This window comes from Haplochromis burtoni, unplaced genomic scaffold (genome assembly GCF_018398535.1).
Source record: "Haplochromis burtoni strain Fernald_Lab_line unplaced genomic scaffold, NCSU_Asbu1 Contig_175, whole genome shotgun sequence".
In the NCBI taxonomy this organism is placed as follows: domain Eukaryota; kingdom Metazoa; phylum Chordata; class Actinopteri; order Cichliformes; family Cichlidae; genus Haplochromis; species Haplochromis burtoni.
In genome coordinates, this window is record NW_024582536.1 from 1,203,725 (window position 1) to 1,225,129 (window position 21,405).

The 21,405-nt window shown below is 43.4% G+C and overlaps 1 protein-coding gene across 2 annotated transcripts in view; it reads right to left on the minus strand.

The window, feature by feature from the left end:
- dnaaf11 (dynein axonemal assembly factor 11) overlaps positions 1-21,405 on the minus strand; it is a 29,205-nt gene that overhangs the window by 5,670 nt on the left and 2,130 nt on the right. The window contains exons 2-11 of one of the 2 annotated variants that reach the window (XM_005934098.3): positions 21,152-21,319; positions 20,774-20,851; positions 20,500-20,672; positions 19,933-20,153; positions 19,184-19,357; positions 10,289-10,366; positions 9,175-9,240; positions 8,605-8,674; positions 3,821-3,916; positions 3,279-3,373 (exon numbers count right to left, since the gene is read on the minus strand). In XM_005934098.3, coding sequence (XP_005934160.1) covers positions 3,279-3,373; positions 3,821-3,916; positions 8,605-8,674; positions 9,175-9,240; positions 10,289-10,366; positions 19,184-19,357; positions 19,933-20,153; positions 20,500-20,672; positions 20,774-20,851; positions 21,152-21,319 — 1,219 coding nt within the window. Of the gene's footprint in view, positions 1-3,278; positions 3,374-3,820; positions 3,917-8,604; positions 8,675-9,174; positions 9,241-10,288; positions 10,367-19,183; positions 19,361-19,932; positions 20,154-20,499; positions 20,673-20,773; positions 20,852-21,151; positions 21,320-21,405 lie in introns of both variants that reach the window. The other variant, XM_005934097.3, reaches the window with a different exon arrangement.

Genomic DNA, 21,405 nt, shown 5'->3' on the forward strand with positions numbered 1-21,405 from the left:
CAATAAGAAATAAAAATGGAGCTGCTAGTCCCGGGCCTCCTCTGCCCGGCCTGGTTAGAAAGTCCAACATGGCTTCTTGTCATTGGTCACTCATAGTGGAGGTCCTCGTGGGTACTGAGGCAGAGAGCACGCCATATTACCCGCCTGAGAACATCTAACAGGGTTCTAACACCACACACATCATCTAACAAGTTTCCTGCCAAGTTTGGCCACGAGGTCAGAGGTGGTGAGGTGGAAGGGTCAAAGGTCACCAACTTGACTGGGGTGCCTAAAATGTTTGAATTTTATTTGTCGAATTAGGTGGAGAATTATCAAGAGTTTAAATTTTTCTGCTTCACGTGATCGGAAATCAGAACTTTGGATTTTGAGAAATAAACAGTAATTTAGCAGCTGTTAGACTGATTACTTCATTTTTGAGGGGAGATAAAAATTTGTTTTAATTCTGTTTATCTGCAATTAATGTAACCTCAGGGAGTTTACTATAACAACCCAGACTGGGCTTTCCAGTTGACCTTGACCTTTAACCTTTCAGATCCACTTATCAATGGCGCTGTGAGCCGAGGGTCTGAGATTATGTCTGAGTCTATTTTACACTTAGTGCTGCTTCGTGCCATCAAAAAAATCCATTTCAAACCTGATCAGGGCCTTCAGATCAATTTCCGCGCACACCCGAGGCAGAATACAGAATCTAAAGGCCCAGGGGTCAAAGGTCACGCCTTATCATATCGAAACTATGCAATAAGTCAGCAGGCAGCAGCGGAGCTCACCTGTCACCTTAGCATTTATATCAAGAGCCCAGGACTGCACTGGGACTCTTTATGGAGCTTGATGGGGACAGATGAAGGACAGGAAGCGACTCTGTCATAAAGCCGTAATGATGATGATGATGGTGGCGTGGTGAAGAGCACACCTCCAGGCATGCAGAGGGAGCGGGGGATCAGTTACACGGCTCTGCAGACTAATGTGGTCATTAAGAGGTGAAGCTGAGCTCAACCTCAGTGAGAGCTTCATCACCTCACAGAGGAAGAGGAGCTGCTGATCGTTCATGTTTCAGTCAGTGAAGATGAGACAAACACAAAGACTCCAAATCTTCTCTCCTGACTCTTAAAGTTGCACGTTTACAAATTCACAGCGTTGACCAGAACATAGACTGTATATAAAAGATGATCTACACACATTTTGGACCTTTATGGCCATCTTGCTCTGTTGGAGCCACATCTCCCATCCCTCTCCTCATTTTTAAATCTCACACAAACACTGAAGGGCAGAATTTTTAATCACCTTAAAGAACTGAAACATACATGTGTGTATATTTCAGCCGTGACCACACCTCTTCTCATATACTGAAAGTAAAAATACACCTGCTCTCCTCCTGATGTATATGATTGTGATTTTTACTGAAGCACAAGCTTCTCAAATAGTCTGCAACAGTCATATTATTTTATAGATAACTGCATGAAAACTGCACAAACACAGTCCTGCAGTTCAGGGTCTCCAACTATCTGACAGAAACACAGGAGGGGGATGCAGATGCTGTCTGAGGGCAGCTGGAGGCTTTTAAATAGAGACAAGATATGAAAAAGGTGTTTGCTGACTCAGGTTTGTTCCTTTAACTTTATATAAAATGATTAAAAAGTGTAACAGCGGTATGTTACCAGAATGGTGAGCCAAACCAGCTCCAAGTGCTTCAAAGGACAAAAATGGTTTAAATTCAACCAAAAATAATTGTAATTGTTCTTTTCTCTCAGAGTGGGATTTGGGTCACATTCACAGTTTGGTGGTCTGCAGCAGCTGTTTTCAGCAGCCTGCAGCTAAATATGAGCCCAGCAGCACAGACACGTTTCACTGTGGAGAATCCTCTTCCTCACTTCCTCCCAAGTGTAATGATGCCGCGTGGGTCAAGGTTATCTCCGCCCAGCACACGGTCATCGAGCAGGGAGAGCGCCATCATGAACACGGCTGATAAAATGAGTCACGCTCAGTGTTTAAAATACAACAGGCGTCTGTAATCAGGGCAACGGGGGCCTGATGAGCCAGAGGTGTTTAAATATGTGCGTATTAAACTCAAGGCCAAACTCAGACTAACACCACAGCCAGCAATGCTCGACTTCATTCACACAAACACAGAGCAGCCTGCAGGCTGCACCTCTTTATGCCCTAATAGTATTATAAACTTAGTATTTCTGACTGTTTATCATCTATTACCATCACAAATAGAAACTTGCATGTATCACATAACATTATTCCTGCAGTTTAAGAAACTAATGCCCAGTTAAATTTCACTTAATCATCAAATCACAAATCAAACAGTTTTTTCAAGGTGCTCAAAGTAAAGATCTTACAATATTAAAGAGAAAACCTCAATACAGTGTATCAGCAAGCACTTGGCGACAGTGGGAAGGAAAAACTCCCTTTCAACAGGAAGAAACAACTTGCAGAACCAGGCTCTGGAAGGGCTGACCACCGTTTGGGGTGAAGGAAGAAAGACAGGACAAAAGGAGGTCAGTCTGCACATACGTTACATGTAACGTATGTGCAGACTGACCTCTGCCTTTCTGTCAGCTGTGATTCATTTCTATGCTGATGACAGACAGATAAACCTGCCTATTAGACCCTCTGACACTCGCAAACTGAGTCGGCTGCTGAGAATCTTTAGCATCTGGTTTAATGGTGATCTAAATCTTTGGACAGTCACACAGCAAAACTAAGGCAATAATGTTTTTATTTCTATTAGGAAGCTAAAAGGCATCCTGCAGTTATTATAACAGCACAGTCCAGACCTTTCACCGATGATAAACATGTTTTATTTTGGAGGAGCGGTTTGGTAAATCTCTTCTTTTACTTGATGTTTAATAAAGTCACGTGTAAACATGAGCCTGCAGACACCACCGTGCAGATGTTCAGTACTTGTATTCGTCTCTTGTTGCCCTTCATGTTGAGCCGTTTGACGTACTTTGGTTCTTAAAGGTGTTTTTCAAACGTGCTCTAAAAATACTAACTTACCTTCACAGAAGTACTTCGCCCCAGCGTGGCCTCAGTTTGTGAAACGCTGATGTGCGCTGCACTTTACACCAAAGATTAAAGGTTGAATTTCTGTTTTCATCTGTCGCGGTGCTTAAAGTTACGTCTCTTTATCTCTAATGTTTTATTCCATCCTTGCATTTGCTTTCTTAGCTCATCATAAAGATTATTAAAAAGAAACTGGAGGTTAATATTTGTTTCCTTCCTGTCCAACAGTGTGTGGATGTGTGATCATGAGCTCTGTGCACTGAAGCTACCTTTGATCATCCTCCGATAAGCCGCCGCTGCGTCTGTTCTGACGCACTCTGGGTGGACGTGGGACGGTCTTCGTCACTTTGATTTCACCTTCAGCCTGAAAAAGAAGAAAAAGACGACACAAACAGCTTTCAGTCTTTGGTTTCTGAACTCTTTACAGGCGCTCTGCTGCAGGATTTAACAGCCATATGGAGGATTAATAGCAGCAGCTGCTGCGATGCTGCAGCATCAGCACCTGTTTTTCTTGTTATAGACGCAGTAAAGAGTTTCTTTATTAAAACTCTGAGTTTAATACGACTGATCTTCAGAGGAACAAGTGAAAAAAGAACAGGGAACAGTCGTAGGTCCACACACAGTCAATCATCAGCGCTCAAACTGTAACAGGATAAATCACTGTAATCTGACTTTTTACAAAGCGTCCCAACCTTTCAGAAAACATCCCAAAGAAGCAAAAGGTCTCTGTGAAGTTTTGCAGCAGCCTTTTAACCTCTTCCTGCTGCAGCGTCCCGTACCTGGCTCAGGTGTGACGTGTACCTGTACGTACCCTGGGCATTGTCAGGAGGAGGTGTCCGGTGGTTTGGGACCTCTGAGCCGTCGAGCTGTCGGGCTTCACTTCGGCCGGCAGAACCACCTGAAATATCTGCAGAGTAAATTATTCACAACTTTAATTAGTAAGATTAATGCGCTGATCTGGCACCGACGCCATCCCAGTGTGTCAAATGACTTTAATCATTAGCGGGTCTTTTTATAGGTACGCTTTCCAGAAAGGACTCGAGAGAGAGTGACCAGAATAGCTCCAAAACAGAACGGCGGCGATCAATCACTGGAGAGGAAGCCTATGGAAACCAGAATCAAGCATGTGGGACGACAAATCGGGCATAAAATTGGACTTTTTCATTTTTTCATTTAATTCAATTTGATTATGAGGGGGAATGTGAGGAAAGCCACACTAAGGAGGAAAACTCTTCAGCTGCAGAGTGTGAGACGTGTCTGATGTGATATACACTCCTCACAGATGGCTCCTCCAGTCAATTCTCCCCGCTCTTCTCAACGACTTCGTATTAAAAAGGAATTTTGAAAGCCCGGACTGATGTATCACTGCGTAAATCACCCCGCCCATCCAATCAGGACGACCTCTGGCACACAACAGCCATCCATAAACAATGTAACAGCTTGAAGTGCGGCCATGACATTCAGGAGTCTGGCAGCGAGAAGAAGAACTCAGAAGCTGCAGGGCTCCGAATTCATGAGGGGAAAAAGTTCATCGTGTGGTGAAACAGCTGTTTAACCAGGCTTAAAGCAGCAGAAGTCAATGCAAAGCAGCAACATCTGGGGCTGAAAACGACGGCTGCAGTTGTATACAGTCTTCTCTGAAGACGTGAGAAAAGTCTTCACAGGACTCTCTGCAGCCGTGAGAAACACTGAGTCCACCGCACCTGCAGCAGGAATGACTAACTTCTCTTTTTCAGTACTGACAGTGATGTGATCAGTGCTCACGTCACTGTGGAGGAGTCTTGGCCCTTTTTTACAATATTGGTTCAGGTCATTGAGGTGTTCATGGTCAGCTCACTAACGTACATCTTTACTACTTTCACAGGAAAGGATTGCTGGAATAAACAGAACTGGAATAAACTACTATCAAGGTTAGAGCGTGCAGTGCTCGGAGAAAAAGCAGAAACCCGAGAACTCTGCATGTTAGCATCTTAAGAGTTCATGGCAGTACAATTAGAAAAAGACTGAACAAGTTTAGCTTGTTTGGAGGGTTACAGGGAGAAAGCCTCTTCTCTTTAAAAACAACATGGCAGCACAGATTAGAGACGAGACAAAGTGGAGATGTTTGGAAACCAAACAGTTATCAGGACAGACTGTCGGCATGGTGGAGGAGGCTGATGACTCGAGCACCTCGCAGTCAGAGTTAACCATGAACTCCTCTGTATGCCAAAGTATTAAAGAGTCAAATATGAAGCTTGGCTCAAAGTGAGTCATGCATCAGGCCATGATCACAAGCACAGCAGCAAGTCTACAAAGAAAAGAATCAGAGTGTTGCAATGACCCAGTCAAAGTCCAGACCTCAACCTGAGCTGTGCATAAATGAATTCACTCAAATCTCAATGAACTGAACAACTGCTGTAAAAAAGGTGGGCTAAGATTTCTCCACAACGATGTGAGAGACTGATGCAGTGATGATTACTGCAGGTTATTGCACTGAAAGTGGTTCGACAAGTTTCACGGGATGGAATCGGTTTTTCACACATGGCTTCTGCATTTTTTAGTTGTTAAATAAATGACACACCTAAATATGTCAGGTGCTGTTGTTCATATGACTGAATACATATGCAGTAACTGTTTTCCTCAGAAATCAATTCCTAAAAACATAAATAAATTAGCAGCTTTGGAAGACGTGGGAGAAAATGCTGTGGATGCGCAGGACGGAGGCTCCTGTCACAATAAACCTGTCAGACTGCAGGAAACCTCCAGCAGGGCTGCAGCGGCTCCACTTCTGCTGCAGGAGACTCGACTGATTACTGATCGTAAAGGTGTGTGCTTGAACAGAGCACATTTGTGGTGCATTTGTTCTGGACAGCTGCCATTTTTACAGAGAAAAAAAAAACAGTTTCCATCTGGGAAATGAATTCATAGTAGGCATATTAAAACTCTTTCCAAAAATACCGACGTCACATAGGTTTGATGATTCAGCAGATTCTGGAGGCCTGTTATGTTCTGTAAATCTGCTCCTCCATCTATCACACGTTCCCGCTGCTCCCAACAAGCAACATCACAGCAGTCAGTCGTCCGTACATCCTCCACACTGCAGACAGATCTCTGCATTAACAGGCAGTGTTTCAAAACACAGCGGAAAACTGAGATTGTAGGAGAAAAAGAGAAGAGCTCGAGGAGGTTTGGTCAGAAGTCTCACTTTTACTACTTTATAGCAGCTGGGTGAGCTCCTCACTGCACCATGCGTTACATGATGACATGGGCCACACACCTTTACAGTTCTTACATGCTACCTGTTTTTTTTAACATTTGTCTTCCTGGTTTTATTCTTCTTCCTTTGTTTGTTTTACATTAGCATGCTTAATATAACTAAAGGTGTGCCACAGGGTTCGGTTCCAGGACCACTGCTATATTTGATGTATGTTATATATTTTTACATATATAAACAATCCTGGATATTATTGAAGTTTGTTTTTATTTACATTCCAACTTTTTCAGAACTCTCTTTGTATTTAGGAATTAATACCGATGACCCTCTTCTTCAGGTTACATTCAACTGGTAAATGAAAGTCGGTCTGTCCTTTGAGATGAAAACGAAACTTCTTTCTTGCACTTTCATGGCAGTGATGGATTATGAACATGTTATTTATACATGTGCATCTTCAATGCTTTCATATGCTGGGTCTGTCGTGAAGCACTGAGATTTATTACCAACCTTAAAGCTCTGTATGTAAACTATGTGCTTGGGCCCACACGTTCTGCAAAGACACTTAAAAACACTTAACCTTAAAAACATTGTAGATTTTTAATGTAAATAGCTGTGTTACTCTGATTTAGTAAAAACATGTTGCACACTTACACTTATGCTACCTCTGCCAGTCACCTCAATGTCAAAATATGAAGCTACTGTAAACATACACACAGATTTTAGAAGCACCAACTTCTCAAAATTAATCATATTTTTCATCAGTGAATGAATTTGAAAACTTTAGTTCTCAGTTTCTGTTTGCAGACAGAAATATGTGCATTCATCTCAGACCTTCTCTGGCTTTGGGGTGCTGCTGAAAGGGGAGCTGCTCCAGTTTGGTGTCGGCCTGCAGCGAGTCTGCTGCTGCCTGCAGTCTCTGAACTCCTCACTGTGAGAAATCAGAGCTGCACTATGCAGGACATACTGCTTGGTAAGTGCTTCCTGTAAACTTTAGAGGCCAACAGATATCTGCAGTAAGTACAAATACCTCAAACTGCAAGTAACATGTGCACAGTTACCTCAACTCAGCAACACGGGAAAAGATTTGCTGATTTGTTCCTGTTTGCGCTCCTAGAGCCTTCAAAATTCACAGGTTTGAATCCCAGAGCAACATGGAAATACATTTAGGAAAATCTTCATCAAGAACTACTGTCGCAGTGCCCTTGAGCACAAGGACCTTCACTGGCTGACAGCAGCAGTCTGTGGTTAAACTGGCCTGCTTCCAGTGTGAATGAGAGGAGAATGAAAGTGGAGTCTGGAGCTCTGAGGACACGAGCCGATAACAAACAAAAGTGAACAACCAGAGGAAAGCAAAGACAAAGACTCAGAGGTCTGACTGAAGAGCGAGGTGAAAACAGCAGCAGGTGTAGGAGCAAAGACAAAGACAGGAAGTCACGTCAGAATCTAACCTTCAAACAGGAAGTGACCAAGACACAAAAACACAGAGACATGAACATTAAATATGATGACAAACATGGGAAAAAACGACCAATCTAAGAGGCACCGACCAAGAACTGTGCACAAAGAGCTGCTTCTGAATATTTACTATTATTATTCACTTTTCTTTGGTTTTAAGATGCACAGCAGAATTTGGACAGCTAAAATTCTCTTACACTCGTCCAGGTAAAAATTTCACATTGTACTGAGTTGGCTGTGAAACGTTTTCACTGCACTGAATCATTTTCTTATGCATTTCTGAATGTGATGAATCTCGATTTTTGGTGCCAACAGCATGAAAGCAAAGCTCCAACCTGCCTCGTATGAAAGGCTCAGGCTGCTGCTGGTGTCATGAGGTGGGGGCTATTTTTATGCTCAAGCTGAAAGCATCTCTCTTTGACTGTCTCACAGTAGTCACATGGCCTCCACAGTCACCACGTCTCAGCCCAGCAGAGCAGTGTAGGGCTGTGGTGGAACGAGACATTCACTTTAAGGATGTGCAGCTGACAAATCTGGAGAAACTTTGTGATGCTGTCATAAAAAAATGAACCAAAATGTTTGAGGAATGTTTCCAGCTCTTTGACGAATCTACGCCACGAAGTATTGAGACAGCTCTGACGGGAAAAAGTGTCCAATCAGGTACGAGTAAGGTGAGCGTAACTGTGACTGTGAATATCTGCATGATGGAAACGGTGGTGAGTGAGGGTCTGAACAACAAACTTAACAAGCTGACAAAGACTTAATGACTGACTCTAAGTGGCTGCTGCTGCCCTTTAAGATGGAAAAAGCCCCAAATTAATGGATTTGTTGTAAAGTTCAGAGTGTGCAACCAAAACTACGCACAGGCTAAACTTCAAATTAGGCATCACCTAATCTGAAAGGTCACCAGTTAATCTGAGTATAAAAATAAAAGCTTTACAGCGCACCTTTCCCTTGATGCTGACTCTGGCGTACGACAGCTGAACGTCCACATCGATCAAAGAGGTGTCCATGTGTCTGTGCGAAGAGGAAGGTCAGTCATTATAAACACAGACAGGTACAGACGCTGATCAGCTGATCGGGTGGAGAGTTTTGGTCGGACATCTAAAAGCCCGCCTCTGTGAAAGAAGCACCGTGATGGGTTTCCCAACCTGAGCTCCGACCACAGTTTAAATCAATTTGACTCGATGTGGCTGCGGTAAACCGGATTTGGTGCAAACAGCCACCACATTAGACAGAAACCAGCTACACAACACACACGTAGACAAACCATGACTAGACACAGATCTCATTTAAAGCAAGAAGTTACATTTTAAAATAAAACGAGGTACAGCTTTTTCCTTTATCGATATCTAAGGTTCAATATTATTTGACAAAACTGAGAGTAACTCTGTGTCTCACCATTAAATATGGACTGATAAAACAGGTCTGTTCGCTCAGTCCATTTGAACCCCCATTTAAGACATGATTAGTTTTTAACTTTGATAAATGAAGCTGCAGAGAGTTTGTGCTCCTACCTGTAAACTTCCAGGTCCAAGATAATCGTGTTGTTTTCTTCATCTTCTGTTAGACAGAAATCCAGCCTGTTAACAACACAGAGAGCAACAAACCAGATGTTCAAACCAGGACACATGACACTGCTTCTTAATGTAAACACTGCTATCTACACCGTGCCTCCACAGACTGTATATAATAGATGGACAAATTATTATGAAAGCTCAAAGACAGAGTTTTTGTCACCACGATGTTCATTTTTGGAGCCATAAGTGACAGATGACTGAAGATAAAGTCCGATCAGTAGACTTCCTGTTGGTGCCTTCCAGTCCTGTGATTCTAGCTGCGATACAGACATCAACTTAAAATCCAAACAGGGTATTTAGTTAAAACCATGCAGGCTTAAAAAGGAGAAAATTAGCTGTGGAGACCCAAACTGTTGTTTTTTTTTTGCAGGAGGCTGTATATGTGTTTCTTTTTGCTCTAAAGTTGGATGTTGTGAGACGACCCTGACGGTGAGGTTGGTCAAACCCACATTATTTTATGGCTTAAACTTGTTTCTGCAGCATGTGACGTTCCCGGCCACTCGTGTGCATCTTTACTGAGCTGGCTGCTACGAGACAGGCTGCAGTGAAGCACGGCGTGCTGTCGCCCCGCTGCAGTAAGGTGATATATCACATAAAGCATATATTCCTGACCCGAGCGTGTCCTAAGCTCAGATTACCAATGAAATCAGGTGCGCTTTAAGGCCTCGACCCCTGTGGCCTTGCTCATGATATAAACCGTTTGGATAACGGAGGAGGAGCAGGGTTGCCTGCAAGCGTTCAGGTTTTTCCCCAACAGGACGACAGCAAGTGGACCAGAAAAAGCACCTGATAAGTTTTCACCTGCCTCACTGAGCCAAAGTAAAAACATGACAGATATGAAGAAGAACTGTGATAGAAACTGTGGACCTGCAGCTTTCCTTTATAATTGTTTCCAAAATACAAATTGAACCTGTTGATCAGTCAGGGCTTTAAAATGTTATACTTAAAGATCTGATCCCAATCATCTATGCAGCAAGTTGTCATGTATTGCTGCAACAAACATGCCATCACAGTGAGGATGGAAAACCTGCTTCTGTTTCTCGTTTCGTACTTGGGCTCATTGATATTCAAGACTCGTCCGTCAGCAGTGATCAGCGTCCTCGGGGCCTTCGGCTTCTTCTCCTTCCCCCTGCAGAAAAACAGCGCAGTGTGAGCAGATCACAAATGAAGTCAGGGTGTTTAAACAGTGGACTTACAGGTGACAGCACCTGGAGTCATAGTACCTTGGAGATCAAAGATTGCCCTCCCCTCCAGGAGCATCCTTAGAAAAAGAAATATAATGTGTAATGGAGTATGTTTGTGTAGGCTGAAGCCTGGAAACACAGCAGTGCAGGCACCTCGAAGGCTGAAAGTCATGAAGTCAGTATGAACGTAGTTTAACCTGCCTAACACAGGGCGAAAAACCCCTGCAGGTTCAACACCAAGCAAGATTATGTGGAATAATCTGAAAAACAACAACAACAAAAAAGAAACTACCGATTAATCTGAGTGAGCCTGAAGAGGCGTGAGCCAAAAAGTGGTAGCTGCAATATAAAAGGGCAAAAGAATGAACGGTTCAAACAGGTATGATATAAAAGCTCTAAAAGTGTGAAATTTAAAAAAAAGGTGCTTGCTAACAAATTATTCTCTTCACTTGTCCTGAAAACTGAAACAAAACTTTTAGCTTCATACAGAAATATCAGATTAACATCGGAAATAGCTCATCAAAATTATAAACAAAAGTGGAAATTATTATGGAAGTTAAAAATATGAAAAAAGAAATTAAATTAGCGGCTAAACATGAAGTATAAAAATTTTAAATAACTACATAAGATTGTGAAAAAGCGCATAAGTTGAATTTGCCAGTTAAAAATACGGATAAAGAAATGAAACAGCTGAACACTTAAACAGCTAGCTAAAACCATTAAACATAAAAAACTGGAAATTATCAGCTAAATGTTTTGCTAGCAGTAAAACCGTTTGCTAAGTGTAGCTTAACAGTAGCTGTAAGCTAAAATTATTAGTTTATTATTATTATTATTATTAGTTTTTTATTATTATTATTATTATTATTATTATTATTATTGATGTGGAAAAACTAAAGACTGAGAAAAGTCGCTTCGGTGTGCTCTCATCACCATCTGCCGCACAACCGGTCGCTCAATTAGCTGCGAGAAGCAGACGGCGACACGAGCGCTGACGGGGAAACACACACCTCATATCAGCCTGTCTATTAGGCCCACCGAGCAGCAGATGAACCTGTCAGCAGTCCAGGTGGGTGAGTGTTTAGCGCTCTGCAGAGGGTCGGCCGCCGCGACCTCCGCAGCCGTACATCAGCCAAGGAGAGGGAGGGAAGCAGGAGAGGGGGCGACGGCGTGCTTGAGGAGGCTTCGATGTGCTGAACCGGAGGATGTCAGGTCGTGGTTTTTATTGGAGTGGTTGGCTGGAGCGAGCGATAATGAGTCTAAGTGAAGCTGTGGAGAAGCCTCGTGGTCATCTGTGTGACGGCCCTCGAATTATAAGAGTCGAATCAGCGGGGTTCAGAAGGCGAGGTCGTCACATGGGTCACGCAGACTTCAGAGAGTTCCTGGAAGTGCTTAGCAGGTCTCTGAAATGTGTGAATATACAGAGAGAGGGTGAATGCTGCCTCTGTGACAGTGCTCTAACTGTTAGGTTTATAAATGGACGCTTTATCTTCTCGGTTTGTTTTTATAGCTGATTAGACAGTTTTACTGATTTGGCCCATCTGATTGTTTCAGGTGCACACACTGCTTCCACTCAGGACCGAGGGCTCCCTTAATGGTTCAAAGTGAGCGTGAAAGTGATGATTTTAGACTCTAAGAGCTTCATGTTGGGCTTTCCTTCAGCATCAGTCGGGGTTTAATGACGCGGGACTCTGACTTCCACTGGAGTCCAAAATTATGACTGCTTCCTTCATATTTCAGTCACTTCCTGGATGTGGTGGTGTTAGTCTGAGGTGAGGCTGACAGAAATTATCCAAACAGAATGAGCATCTCCATCACTTTCCGTTCAAACAGCAGCTTTTCCCTCGATGCCACATACTGTCGACTCGTCAAGGTCCCAGTGTGGCTGCCTGAGCTGTAAACCCATAACTTCTATCTTTTTAAGGGTGCATCTGTCAAAGAGCAGAGTAATGGGGACGTCAGAGGTGACAGTTCCAGAGCTGAGGGCGATCTGTTCAGACAGCGCTCAGTTAGCCGTGCGGCCCGCAGAGAAGTCCAAATCCATGCCGGATTCACAGCTGCATTCCCCACGCGGAGGACAGTAAGGTGCTGCAGCACCTCTGAACCCAACATCTGTTTGCTGCTGTTACAGTGACACACAGCACACGGGCAAAGTCATCCATCATAGAGGAGCTGTGAGAGCCACAGACCACGATTACACAACAGCTCAAATACAGCTCGACACCAAGAAGACACCAGCACTAAAACAGATCAATATTTTAAGGTAACTTTAAATTGTTGGGTCGCTCCTTAGAATATAAAGCACCTGAGGTGACTGTTGTCATTTATCAACATATGAATAAAACTGAATTGAATTCAAATTCATTGGAAGTGGAAAAAGATGGACGGATGGTTGGATGTGCTCTGTGCAGCTTTTCCAGTTTGAGGTTTGAACTGTAAAATGGACGTTTAGGTGTTTGTGTTTTCTTATTTGGAGCAAACTAAACGCAGTGTTGTTACTCTACTGCTTTACTCTGTAAACAAAAGACAACAGTGATCTTAGATATCTGGTTTCAGCATCACTGTTTTGGTTCACTTTAACTGCTCCAAAGTCGTCATTTTACCTGCATCAGGTAGAAAAGACTCTGACAGTAAACTGCTTGTAGCAGAAAACAGGCGCACTGGTGCATTTAGTGGTCTCGTTAGTTCCCTGTAGAGTTGGAGGAGATGAAAGAGGCTAAAAGAGGGTCAGTAACAAACTTAGGGCTGTCTATACTGTCATGGATAAACACCAGCCAGGCAACATCTCTGTGTGGTGTTTTCCCTCCTCTCAGACGAACAGAGCAGCCATTTAACATGGGCCCGTCTCCCGGCTGACCTTATCGCAGAATCCACCTCAGGACCAGGAAATTCATCTTTCCTGACAATCCGGTGACGGCCCGACTGCACGCATGAAGTCAGCGCGCTCTGACAGCCGTGCGTGAGGAGGCGGTAAAAACGGCAACGCCGTGTCAACCTGATTTTCTGCTTGGACAGCGCGCTGGCCAGGGATGCTGCTGTAATGTGGATAAGTAGGTGGACTATCACCTGTATCACACCAGGATTATCCACAGGTGTAACCTCACATCTTCTAAATCCAACCATCCTCAGCAAACGACTGAGGCTGGATTACATTTATCGGCATACATTTCGAGACTGTGCAGATTTAACATCTCACATAACAAATGAAGAGGAGAGGATGTGAGAGAAGCCCGACACGCTGAAACACCTCTGGGCTGATGTGAAGCGTTTCCTGTGGGCAGAGATTAAGCAGCGGGACACTTCCACAGTGTTCGTCATACACAGCTCAGCTGTTTGTGACTCTGTGGCTCGAGGTGTTATGAAAGCTAAACGCTGTGAGTCAGCGCTGCGTCCACAGGTCAGCGAGACGAGCGGACGGTGGATAGAAAGGTTTTTTTTTAAACCTTTGCCTAAAGCGGAAAAATGACCAAGTAAAGCAGATGTGTCAGGCCTCGCTGTGCAAACAGCCAATTTATTACAGCATCCACTGATCCTGGACCAGCCTCAGTGCTGTGAAACCTCGTTTTATCCTGAGATATACTCTCTGTTTACGTCACAGGAGCCACGACGGCAGAACTCAACAAGTTTTACTGAAACACAAAGTCTGATGTTTCTGTGCCGCCTGGAAACGACACCCAGCTCTTTGTTTAAGATCACAGAGGAAATTATTGACAAGATTTTCAAAAAAAACTGGAACTTAGTTATCCAGTAAGACCTCACAGTTTCTCTCACTGGATAGAAAAGCTTTTATTTTATGTTGACAAGAATCCACAGAGCCTGTCTGTTTCTCAGATTACATGAGGTGCTGCATCAGGGCTTATTTTGCATCTTATTTAGTGATTAAATAGCTCAGAAATTAGAAAACAAAAAGTACTTTTCATCTTTAAGGCTTTATAAAAACAAGCACAGTGATGTAAAGATTAAAAGGCTCTGCTAACTTGAACCATGGAGGCTGTCATAGCGACATCTGCACAGATCTAAGGCCAGCGCTGAGCTCCTTCATCTCTTTACGAGGCTGAAGATCTCGGGGGTAACGAGCATACTATGAATTTAAATCCTGCTGATGATGCTGGCTGGAAGAGTTATTTTATTGGCAGTAATCCTGACTTATATCTCTGAAACACTCCAAAGAATAAAAAAGACACACTGTCATTGTAACATCTGCATTTTTTCACATCCTCACTTCAAAGTAAACGAAGAGAACAAAGTTGGAGGAATGACCACGTGACAAACATGTTTACGTGCATTTTAACTGTAATGAACAGGTGGACAAATAGAATCACTGGAGCTTTTTGGCCTTCTGTCCTCTAAGAGACGCTGAATGTTTTCCTGGTGACCAGAGGTGGTGATTTAATATTCAGAGCCTGCAGCGGGATTCATCACCCTGTGAACTGGAAGCTCGGGGCGACCCCAGAGGAGCAGGCTTTGTGTGTTTATTATTCTGCACGTCTATTACATGTCAAGTTTCTCTGGATGGTCTCTAATCACAGCTACAGTTCTGCCTCCACAAGACCGAATCATGGAAACAAAGAAGAGCGAGAATGAAAATTATATTCCTCAAACCACGAGGATCTTCAAATGACTGCAAACAGGAAGGAAAAGGGAGGAATTCAACCTTCACTCAAGGACACTGCAATGACCTGAGGAAGGTAAAAGCTCCACAGAGGACAGACAGTCAGGACAATCTTTTTAAACACAGAGGCACTGAATGAAAACCTCATTAAAGTGTCTATATCCTTAAAAGAAGACACAAACTAAAAGTAGGCGGAGCTGTGTGCCTCTGATTACCATATTAGGGATATCCGCTCTCAGTGACATCACACAGATCCAAGTGTTTATTACCATCAATTCATCCATTTTATTCTGCTTATCTCTATTCAGACATGGACAGATTTTACTCTCCTCAGCCACCTCCTCTGATTCTTCCAGGATGACAAAAATCCTGTTCCCAATCCAGTTGAGACACAAGCTCTCCAGCACATATTAGTCCCGTCCAGGGTCTTCACAGGGAGACAGGCGTGGAGACCAGCTGGCAACCTCCAGTCTACAAACTGATGTGTATTTGCTGAGAGTGGTTGCTGAAGGTTGCTGGCAGTCCGGAAAGTAAAATTAGTCACAAAGTGGAACGCGATGCTACACTGAAAACCTCCGTCCTACTGCTTTGGTGCTAGCAGACTGTCACTGCCACCGGTCTCTCACATGGAAGACATCAACCTGGCTGCAAAAAACTCACAAAGCTGTAATAAAGTCGTAAAAAGTGCAACACAAACCACACACATGGTTACAAAAATCTGTGATTTTCCAGCTAATCTGCACCATTTTTCTCCCACAGAGGAGCGTTCACTGTAAACTGAAATAATCAGCATTTCTGAGCCTCTGCACTCTGACTGGGCTGCTCTCAGTGAGGGAAACCTCACAGCTGCAGGCTGATATCTGTGTGTGTGTGTGTGTGTGTGTGTGTGTGTGTGTGTGCGTGTGTGTGTGTGTGTGTGTGTGTGTGTGTGTGTAAGACAGAAACACTTTGAGAAGCAGATGTTTAACACACTACACATACTCAATTAACACCCTGGTAAGAGGGTCACCTTACAGGTGAGCACTAATTACAGCAAAATAATTAGACTCATGACAGACCAGCGCTGTAATCTGATTGGTGTACAAGCAGAAGACACGAGTGGCTTGGACGAGTAGGGCCACTGCAAAGGAAACAGTCAGCAGCGATATTTTAAAGAGAGTTCGTGTATAATCAGCTAATCACAGCTCATCAGATTAACTCAGGTGCCTGAAATCAAAGTCCTTTTACAAGCACGCCTCTGCCATTTTATCAGCAGTTAGTCTGAAGCCTTCACCTAACAGCAAACAGAGAGAGCTGTAACTTTAATTTGTCCGGAGTGTGTTTAAAACGTGTGGCTTCTGTACGGTGGCCCTGAGAGGTCAAATCCATTGCAACTTAAAAAAACACCATCAAATACTAAAATGCTGCAAAATCACACAAAACACAGCAGAAGTGTTTTTGGGGAGACAAAAACGTGTCGGACCGGCTGCAGGAGCGACAGGCTAACAGTAAACAGCTAATAGTAAATGAATCATGTGATTGAAACACACACAACCTTGCAGCTTCTTCTTACTTTACACTGATGAATCGTCAATGTCTCCATCCTTCATGTTTTTCATCGTCACTTCCACAGCTGGGATTTTGTTTGTTTGTTTGTTTTTAATCTCCGTTGTTTTTTCCTATTTCGTTTGTGTTTTGTCTGCTTTTGAAGTATTTTTCTGTTTGCTGGTGTTTTCTTAAGTTCTAGTACATTTGACCTTTCGGGGCCACCGTACCTCTGGTCCATGTTCACACATATATATATATAATATATTATATCATATAAAGCATAAAATCTATAAACAGGAATTTAAAGCAGACCAAAAGGAAGCTCAGTATTCACACAGTTAATTTTTCTGTGCTGTCAGCTCTGAAACTGACGGGACTCAAACCGCCGTCATTTCACCCACACGACTGATGTGACGAACCACCGGCTCACGCTCTACAGCCGTCTGACATCAACAACATCCACAACATCAAAACCACGAACACGTCAGCAAATCTGCCCTGAAACACCTCAAAATGCCCCAGTTATGTCTTTAGTGTGAGTCATTAGTCTGCAGAGTGTGCGGCGGCAGCTGGGCAGTTTGACCTTCACAGACCGAGTATACAGTGTAAACACACAGTCCATGCTTTACATACAGAACATATGAATCCCTAAAACTTAATAATTTACTGGAAAATCTGGACATTTTAGACTCTAAATGCTCCTTATCGTTTGTAAATGACATCAAACATTTACATTTATGCAGTTAGGTCCATAAATATCTGGACAGGCGTTTTTTATGTTGTTTCCTCTTCAGGATAAGACTGAAGTGCAGACTTTCAGCTTTAACTCAAAGAGTTTATTTAAACTAGACGTTCAGAGGCCCAAAAGCTTGAATTAAAAAAAAGTATATAATCCATCAGTGTTCATTAAAGTCAGCAACATTACACATAACCTGTAATATAAACCTGCTAATTTCACTAACATGCTAACAGTTCAGTGACAGTGCAGCTTCCATCGTCTCCTGTTTCTCTTTATTAACTCCACTGCACACTTTGCTGTTATGTGTTTTAAAGATGTTAAAGCGTCTTCGTGTTTGAATTCAGGCTTTTTTCTTCTTTGTTCATTCTTCCTCCAGCTGCAGTTTTAAATGTGCAGCAGCACAGATCAGAAGCTGTGACACTGCAGACTGTACAAACTCTTCTTTAGTTAGAATATTGTTCCTCTAACGCCTGTTTGTTGTATATTTAGGCTTCGGGGCTTCAGGGTCGGTATTTTTAGACAGATTTCAGTAAACAGTCGCCACTGAGTCTCATCAGTCAGTCCCGCTCTGACACCTGGATGTAAATCACTCAGGATTATTGGCACCTTCGAGCTCACTGGCCGAGTCATTCGTCACAAACACAACAGAACAAAATCCTCCCTGACCGCCTGAACCCGCTCGTCTCTCTGACGCCACCGCCTCGCCTCGGGTACAGAACACTTTGTTCGTCTGAGAGCTCCTCATTAACCTGACAGTCCGAGCTGGACCGCAGACTCATCCTGCCCGTCAGCCATCGTGGCATCACCCATCTTGAAGCGTCTACATTAGCGTTTTTTAGCTGGAAGTGATGATATTTGGACACGAGGTTGGAACAGCTAAATTATCAGCTTGAACAACCAGCTGCGTCTACAGCCTGCACAGGTGCATCACACACTCCTGACAGAATACTAGAATTTCATTCACGACATGGATGATGGTCTGTTAGCACCATTAACTGCACAGGAAACTCAATAATCACATTAAATATCTTTATTGTGAAACTTCTGTGATTAATTTAATATTTAAAAGCTTCAAAAGAATATGAAGAAACAACAGCTATGACTTTTGTTCAAAGCATTTCTGTATTGTGCTGAAGAGAGATTGCCTGAAGCTGAACTAAGGCCAGGCTGTACTTGTTTTATAGTATTACTTTGTACCACAAGGTGGTGCAGCGAGTCAGTATAACCTTTATTTAAAGAGGAAAGTCATTAATAGCACACTCTTTTCTAACAGAGTAACATGAAAAAGAAAATGTCTTGAAGAACGGCTAAAAAAGAAGAGTTAAAAACAGTGGCACACAACACAAAGCAAAGTGCTGCCCCCTAATGGTGAAAGTTTCAGTTAAAATGTGCGCATGAGGGTAATTACAAAAAGTGCACACAAGCATACCTGTCAAACACAGGGGCCACACCTCTAAATATAAGCCACGCCTCTAATTTATCTCTGACCGGCACAGAAATCCCACCATTCGGGATCGGCTGCTGTGGAGTTTTCAGGTGTGATTATAGAGACATCTGGTGGCTGAACTAGTGAATTGCATCCAAAAAAACACCATATGAAAATGAGCATGTGTTTTACGTCACACAAGTAACTGTTTTTAATGTTTTTGATTAATGAAGATAAATTTAGAGTGTTTTTTTCTTCCATGCACCCCCCCCCCAGAAGTTTGTAGCTGACACTTTGAAACAGCCTGTTAGCTTTCTTTTATGTCTCCTGTACAAGGCACATATTTGTTGTCTGGGCCTTACTGACCTCATTATTTCATACAGCCTGATTAACCAGTGAGTTCATTACAACAGTTGAGTAAATAAGTCGGTGTGGTGCTCAGATCTCACGGCACTTACTTCTCCTTGGCCCGCCTCTTCTCCTCCAGGTGCCGGTGAGCCTCCAGACGAGATTCGGGGGTGAAGCTGCACGGTGTGTGCCAGAACTCGTGCTCCCTTTGCTCCTCATCCTCCTCCGGGTTCTTTGGGTTCTCGTTCAACTCCTGGTTCTCCTTATTCTTCTCTGACTCTGGACTGCTGAAAGCAGAAGGTCTTAGGTCATCACTGAGTTTGTAAAGACAGTTTAAAGACTCTTCGCCTGAACTCATCAGGGTGACCTGTAAGTGTTGCTATGAATCATGTGAAGATTCCATAAGAGTAATTTTGCTGTGGCTGCACACTGACAGTAAAGGTCCTGGATCTTGACTCCTTATAGTTTTAGAAAAAATTTAAGATGTTATCACAGTGTTTGCAGTCTGAGCCTCAAAAATCAGCAACAGCTTCCTTGAAATCACGTTTTCTGGATTTCACTTTCACATATTTTACTTCCAAAACAAATCTCTAAGTGTAAAGCAGATATGAGAGTGACTCATCATAAGCCAAATCTAGTCCACACAGCAAACATATTTGTCCCTTTTTTCCCTCTTCCTCCTGATTTTAGCAGTTTCACTTACTTGAATATTCTGCTGTTTGAGAGCAGATTTGTTCAACATAATCATGCGTATTAACAAGGACGTTAATAAAAAGTGAAATCTTGTCTCACTGCAGTTTGGAATGGCAGCATCTCAGAAACTTTCTGTACAAGAGTAACGATTTATCTTCTCACTCACACTGTGTTGTTGATGTCAGTGTACCAGCGGCCGTCAAAGCCTGGTTTCCTCTCCTTCTTTTCCTCCTCAACTCCTGCTTCCTTTCTCCTCGCCTCCTCTTTCTCCTCAGCTCTCCTCCTCAGGTATTCCTGCTCCTGCTCAGCGACGCGCCTCCTCGCCTCCTCCAGACCCTGCGAGGCTCGGATCCGTTCTGACCGGCTGATTTCTGTCCCGTCCAGACTCTGAGGACACAGAGCCAGAGCTGGGACTCAAACTCTGAACCTCCATCAGGGTTTAAGCTCACAGCCTGACGACCAAACTGCTTTCAGTGGTCTTTAAACGACTGTCACACATTTTTCTCCTGGAGCTTCACTGGCTGTTGCTTTCACTGAAGTGTTCTCAGCTCTGACCTTTTAACATCCGACTAACTGAATCCCTGCAGACACTTTTTCATCAAATACTTTGTCATCAGAATCTTCCAGACGGAGCTCAGCTGCCTCAATCATAAGTAAAAAATAAGTAAACCCAAACAAATAACCGCAGCCTCCACCTCTCTGGATGTAGATGAGGATCCACCTCAGACGTTACCTTGAGCTGAGGCAGTGCAGCCACCACAAACTGCCTGTAGCCCTCGAACTGCGTGCAGGGATTCCCCACCAGAAACAGCTCTCGGAGGTGGATGTTGTGTCTCAGGGACTCCACGCTGCTCAGGCGGCCCACGAAGTTCACCGTCAGGTCCAGTTTCTGCAGGCTCTCACAGCCTGATGAGCAGGAAGTGGAAACAGAAAGGCGACATGTTTACATGTTTACAGGCAGAAAAACAAGCGCTGAATTAAAGCCCGTACATACGCTATGCACTGACCTTCAAGGTTTTCAATGACTTCAATGTTGTTCAAGGCCAGATTCAAGTACTCCAGCTTCTTCAGTCGGCCAACATTTTCTAAACGAACAAAAACACAAAATCACAAAGTTCCTGTAGAGGCAGCTGATGACTTTTGAGAACAAAAGCATCTGTGTGAATGTTTTCCTTGGTAAGATGATGTGACAACACATCTAACATCTGACTGATGTCAGCTAAACTCAGCCCAAGTAGTAGTGGCCCAAACATAAATACCACAGCTGTTCTCAAGACCTCACTTTCATAATAACTGGTGATATTTCAGTAAATAGACCAAGCCAACACTAAAATGCAGTCATTTCTTTCTTCAAAGGGTTCTACCCACACTGAGGCCCGTCTCACCGATCCTCGGGATGAGGTTGTTCTGCAGGTAGAGGATCCTCAGCTCCTTGCACCACCTGTCGAGGTGTTCGATCCTCTCGATGGCCTGCTGATGCAGAGAAACTTCCTCCAGTGAGAAGATCTCACACTCATTGTGCTCGGCGCGCCGGCGGATCAAATCCTCTGTGACTGAAACAGATTTTCCTTTGAACTTCACCTGAACCCGTTTCTAATAAAAACGTCTTCTCAGCAGGTCAGCAGGAGTTCTAGGTTCT